The sequence below is a fragment of the Cydia strobilella genome, chromosome 16 (genome assembly GCF_947568885.1).
Source record: "Cydia strobilella chromosome 16, ilCydStro3.1, whole genome shotgun sequence".
In the NCBI taxonomy this organism is placed as follows: domain Eukaryota; kingdom Metazoa; phylum Arthropoda; class Insecta; order Lepidoptera; family Tortricidae; genus Cydia; species Cydia strobilella.
Window position 1 is genome coordinate 20,885 of NC_086056.1, and position 6,007 is coordinate 26,891.

Genomic DNA, 6,007 nt, shown 5'->3' on the forward strand with positions numbered 1-6,007 from the left:
CTTATAACTACAAAATAATTATATGATTTTAATATCATTCTGATATTGCTGTACGTTCGAATTAGCCGTATTGTACGTGCAAATTTAGAAATCTCAAAAATATTTTTTTTTTTCAGATAGGACTACTAATGCCATCTATGAAATATTTCTGTTAAGAACCCTACTTAAAATAAACTGCTTTGATTACGCAATCTGGATAGCATTGATCGTTGTTATCATAAATGTTTTGATCCAGGGTTAGTTTTGTTTAGAAATTGTACTTAATTTTTAAGTTACAAGCATAAGTTAGCCTTTCTGAGGGGCCCATAGTATTCCACTATGTTAGTGATTTTACTCATCAATAGGTGGCAGTGGTAGTAGCTTTATTTGTAGAATTCTTGTGGTCTATTCAGGGCTCCTAGACCCAATTCTACTTAATTATTATTACTGTCCTTAATACTTTATTACTACTTTATTTAATTCTACTTTATTTGTGTTTTAACAGGAATTTTAGAGTAAATCGGAGAACGGTTTACACAACACGTGAGTAGTATTATCAGCTTGCCTATCGCCTTTATTTGCTGCCATTCCTCAATCCACCAACGGAGCGGCAGCTGACGTTCACGAGGTTTCATCATACATAGAGCCGTTAACCACTATACGAGTTTTCGCCCGGGAGACGATTGGTCATGGAAATCTGTTCCTGGAACGCAGTCTACAAAACCTACCCCCCCCCCCCCCCGAATGAGTGTGTTGAAACCGTATGTTTTTATTTTGTATAATAATATGTATTTATTTATTTTGTTAGAGCCGATATTTAACGAGTATGTTTAAACTTTATTGTTCATCATCTTCCATGACACAGGCTATTTTAAGACAAGTTGTATTTGGTTAAAAGTGTTAAGAGTCTCCGGCAAGCTCGTCCGAATTTTACCTTCCCATACAAGCTGAGTTCCGTTCCGTCTTCATTTTAAAACTACGTTATGAATTGTAATGAAACTTTGCACATACAGGTGCAATGTTTCATTACAATCCATAACGTAGTCCATAACCATAACAATGACATGAGGTATATCTAGGTCTGAAATTAGTTTATAATTATAGCTCCAGTTTATAAAACAAACGAAATAGAGCAAAAACACGTTTTGTAAGAAAAACGTAAATTCGCTGTATTTTTTTAACTATGGTATCTAAAGCTACATAAACTAATTACAGACATAGATATACCTTATCCTATTGTAAATTGTAAGTACAAAGTTCCAGAGCAAACTACCTACTCGTTTTAAAATGAGAGCGGAACTACGTTTGTAATGTTTGTATGGAGAACCGAGCTTGCCGGAGATGTAGTACATTATCTTCAAAATTATTGGAACAGATTAGTAATTTGTTAAAGAAGAAACTTAGTAACTATCTTAGTCAAAAAATGGCACTGTGTGATTTTTAGGTTGCTAATAGGGTCCAGGGCATGCTCTGTACCTAGTTAGTTTAAAATGTAAATAAAGCAGTGAGTGGTATTAAACAAGATGTTGAGTTTGACCAAGAAAAGTCTGCAACGATTTTGATAGCATACGCAGTGCAAGTGTTATTTATACGTCATCATTTCATAGAAGTTTGAATTTTAAAATAACACTTGCTGTTGGCGCAGGTTCTTGTGGAGATGATGAGACAACACTTGATGGATTTTTTAACGTTTTTAATTATCGTAGCGATTAAATGACATTGCTCGAATGTATGGGCGCGCGACAAAGCGACGCGTGCCGTCGGCGCTGTTACGGATCGGAGAATGCGGCGGGCCGGCGCTTGCGGCACCGCGTAGATCGGGTGGTGTCTGTGTGCGCACGCACACATAGATGGCGCGTCAACAGGCTGGCCCCCTTGGGTCAGGAGCTGCCTGATCCAACGTTGATGGAAGTGGGCAGAGCCGGTTGTATGCCCGGCGCAGGGTCCCAGTAGTGGTGAGGATGTCGGCGACGCGGTTGACGCCGTCGCTGCCCGGGTGGACGGCCGTGACTCGTCCGAGCAGCCATCGGTTCGGTGGTAGGCGGTCATCCTTGATGATGACCATCTCGCCCAGTTGTGGACCTTGAGTGCGCCACTTGCTGCGGGACTGGAGCTCTGAAATGTATTCTTTTGAGTATCTTTTCCAAAAATGAGCCTTAAGCTGTTGTACTCTCATGTATTTGGAGAGCGTCGTAAGTGGTCGAGTTTCTTCCACCTGGGGTGCAGGTGGCAATGTGATCGTTCGTCCAATTAAGAAATGTGCTGGACATAAGGGAGCTAGATCTGAAGGATCAGAAGAAAGAGGAGTGAGAGGCCTAGAGTTAAGCGTCCCCTCTATATGAACCAAGGCCGAATTCATGTGTTCGTAGTCTAAATTAGTCATAGATAGAACGCGTTTCAAGTGATATTTTACAGACTTGACCGACCCTTCTGACAAACCGTTGAAATTTGGACTGTAAGCTGGGGCGAATTTGAACTTTATTTCGTTTTCAGCAGAGTAAGCAGTTATGTCATTACTGTTTTCCTTTAGAAATTTAGCTAGTTCATTACATGATCCTACGTACTGGGTACCGTTATCTGAAAGTAAAGTTGCCGGCTTACCTCTGCGGGCAATAAATCGATTTAAAGCGGCAATGAAACCTTGAGACGTCAGATCGGTGACGAGCTCGAGGTGTACTGCTCTCACAGCCAGACAGACAAACACAACTATGTATGCCTTTATTAGTTGAGCGCCGCGACCTTTTCTATTCAATATCAGGATAGGCCCAGCATAATCTGTGGCTGTGTGTGTGAAAGGGTGATCAGCGTGCAACCTCTGTGCAGGAAGTGGACTCATGATAGGCTGGTATGTACGACCTGAGAAACGAAGACAAGTTAAACAGTCATGTGTTATCTTCCGACAAAGGTTGCGACCGCTTATTATCCAGAACTTATGACGTAACATGGATAATAGCAATTGGGGTCCTGCATGTAAATGTATTTTATGGTAATGTTGTACCAATGTTTTTGTTATATGGTGAGATGCATGTAGCAAGATTGGATGTTTAGTGTCATAGTCGTAGTTTGAGTTGGATAATCGTCCTCCAACTCTGATCAGGTTGTCCTTCAAAGAGTTCCTTAGATAGTGGAACTTATGAATGTTAGGTATGGATGTGTTATTGTGTATAAGTGATTTATAAGTTATTTATAAATTCAACTTTGTGGTTCCAAGGTCCACATTTTTTACACCAAAAGGACATTCAATGGCCATTGCAGCCTCAAAGTGTGAATGTTTCTGTTGGCGCAGGTTCTTGTGGAGATGATGAGACAACACTTGATGGATTTTTTAACGTTTTTAATTATCGTAGCGATTAAATGACATTGCTCGAATGTATGGGCGCGCGACAAAGCGACGCGTGCCGTCGGCGCTGTTACGGATCGGAGAATGCGGCGGGCCGGCGCTTGCGGCACCGCGTAGATCGGGTGGTGTCTGTGTGCGCACGCACACATAGATGGCGCGTCAACAGGCTGGCCCCCTTGGGTCAGGAGCTGCCTGATCCAACGTTGATGGAAGTGGGCAGAGCCGGTTGTATGCCCGGCGCAGGGTCCCAGTAGTGGTGAGGATGTCGGCGACGCGGTTGACGCCGTCGCTGCCCGGGTGGACGGCCGTGACTCGTCCGAGCAGCCATCGGTTCGGTGGTAGGCGGTCATCCTTGATGATGACCATCTCGCCCAGTTGTGGATGCGCACCTTGAGTGCGCCACTTGCTGCGGGACTGGAGCTCTGAAATGTATTCTTTTGAGTATCTTTTCCAAAAATGAGCCTTAAGCTGTTGTACTCTCATGTATTTGGAGAGCGTCGTAAGTGGTCGAGTTTCTTCTACCTGGGGTGCAGGTGGCAATGTGATCTTTTTCATTGTTTAAACGTTAAAAAATCCATCAAGTGTTGTCTCATCATCATCCGGCTCGAATCTGTTGGCGCAGGTTCTTGTGGAGATGATGAGACAACACTTGATGGATTTTTTAACGTTTTTAATTATCGTAGCGATTAAATGACATTGCTCGAATGTATGGGCGCGCGACAAAGCGACGCGTGCCGTCGGCGCTGTTACGGATCGGAGAATGCGGCGGGCCGGCGCTTGCGGCACCGCGTAGATCGGGTGGTGTCTGTGTGCGCACGCACACATAGATGGCGCGTCAACACTTGCTCTGCGTGTTTGTACTTGCAAGTCGTTGGAGACTTGTCTTGGTCTAACTCTAACTGTGTAAATAGTAAGTAAGGAAAACTGGGACAAGACGTGATATCTAACACGATGGGCCTTGATGGGCGATGGTATTTTTGTTGCGTACTCTAAGCGCCACTTGCACTATCCAGGGTTAGCCTACTAACTCGGGGTTAACTGGTTACCAGTACAATTTGACACTGGGTAGCGGTTAACCACGGCTTAGCCCTGGCTGACGCAAGTTTTGTTTCTTAAAACAACTGTAGGACCTCTTTAATCCGGACCCCTATATTCCGGTTGACTCTATAATCCGGACGGATTTGGGTGACAATGGGGTGTGCGGGGTAGGGAGCGGCGGACATGTCTTTGTTTCTTCGCCGCGCCGACTAATAAAATAGGAGTAGGACTGGCCTTCAAAATGAGGTGGTAGTAACTAATGAGTTTTAGTTGTCCTCTGACGATTTACCAAAGTAAAATGCTGAAGTTATAATTTACACTTTTATTTTAATCAGCTTAAAATATATCTTATGTTAAACTTACATTGACTCCGGAGATCACTTATTAATAGATTAGCTTCATTCAGATCACTTTCCAATTATTCCTTTCTTTTAAGATACTATGTTACTTAAGAAGAATTATTATTTTTTATCCATTCTTTCGATTGGCATCATAAAAATACGGGTGATTTATTATTCACATTTAAGTCGGTTCGATTCCCAGACGAAGCAAATATTTTAAGTATTAGAAAATCTTTGAATGCAGTATTGTAACGCGACACTTTCTTAAATAAATCATAAGCTATGTTTAGTTTACATGAAGGCTACTAGATGGCGCTAGTAGGCCCCGAATTCGAGGTAAACATTGGACATATTTTATCTTTCCCCTAGCTTTAAAATTCTAAAACCTTGTGTAACTTGTGTTATGTGTTGACTAGTTTTTTATGCAAACATAACGAGTGTGCAAATCAAGATTAATGTAAAATAAGAAATAGCCAATTCCTATACAAACTGTAGTTCAAAGTGCTCCAACGAGATGACTATAGTGCCGCGCAATGTTTTGAACTTAATTCCTGTCTTTGAAGCTTTAAAATTATGAAATGAAGCATTTCGTAGTACTTGTATTTTAATACAACGTAGCAAGTGCATAGATATACCTATAGATTAATGTAACATTGTCGACCCATTACTGACTTCTGAAAACCTGTAAAAAATACGGAACATCATGTAACATGTTCCTAAAAATATATTGAATGTATCCAAATAGTCCAACTTAACTGTTTACCAAACCATCTCACTAGATGTCACTGTGCATAGGATACGTCGTTTCTACTTCGCGGTGTCACAGATTATATAATACTATAGGCGGTGTAAAGTTTTTCCTAGAATAACGACCCGATGAAGTGAATTTTGTAAATGTGGAGAAATACTTAGGAGTCAAATAAGCGAACGGTAGCGTACCATCTGGGACCTAACCGGCCTTTTTGACATACATAGTTAATTCAGTAAATTCTTCACATCACCTAGGCGCTCGACTGCTGTCCTTTAGGACGCCTCTCGGCCTTAGGCAGTTAGTTTAGTAGTATAGTTAGTATAGTTTAGTGTAATTGTAACTAGTGCCGACTAGAACAGATAGACTTCTACATCGTAAAAAAATGTCTTTGCTCTCGCCTTCAGCCCTTCACCCCGCACGCCCCATCCCTCTCGAAGTAAACTACTCTACAGTATTACTAACTTTTAAAAATAACATAGTCTTCTTTCAGCAAAATATCCTATCTACGATATTTAAGGTACTTTCCCTTCATGAAACCCTCCCCTTCCCCTCCCCCTT

General features: G+C 41.8%; 2 protein-coding genes across 2 annotated transcripts; both read right to left on the reverse strand.

Annotated features, from left to right (window-relative positions):
* Positions 1-1,750: 1,750 nt before the first annotated feature.
* LOC134748424 (uncharacterized) lies at positions 1,751-2,389 on the reverse strand. Its single transcript, XM_063683209.1, has one exon. The coding sequence runs from the start codon at positions 2,360-2,362 to the stop codon at positions 1,838-1,840; it is 525 nt and encodes a 174-aa protein (XP_063539279.1). The 5' UTR covers positions 2,363-2,389; the 3' UTR covers positions 1,751-1,837.
* A 996-nt stretch (positions 2,390-3,385) lies between these two features.
* Positions 3,386-3,874, reverse strand: LOC134748500 (uncharacterized). The gene has a single exon (XM_063683295.1). The coding sequence runs from the start codon at positions 3,872-3,874 to the stop codon at positions 3,479-3,481; it is 396 nt and encodes a 131-aa protein (XP_063539365.1). The 3' UTR covers positions 3,386-3,478.
* Positions 3,875-6,007: the final 2,133 nt, after the last annotated feature.

Bases quoted from the DNA above. Each gene is read 5' to 3' on its own strand.
- LOC134748424 (XM_063683209.1), bottom strand. From the start codon at position 2,362: ATGACTAATTTAGACTACGAACACATGAATTCGGCCTTGGTTCATATA.
- LOC134748500 (XM_063683295.1), bottom strand. From the start codon at position 3,874: ATGAAAAAGATCACATTGCCACCTGCACCCCAGGTAGAAGAAACTCGA.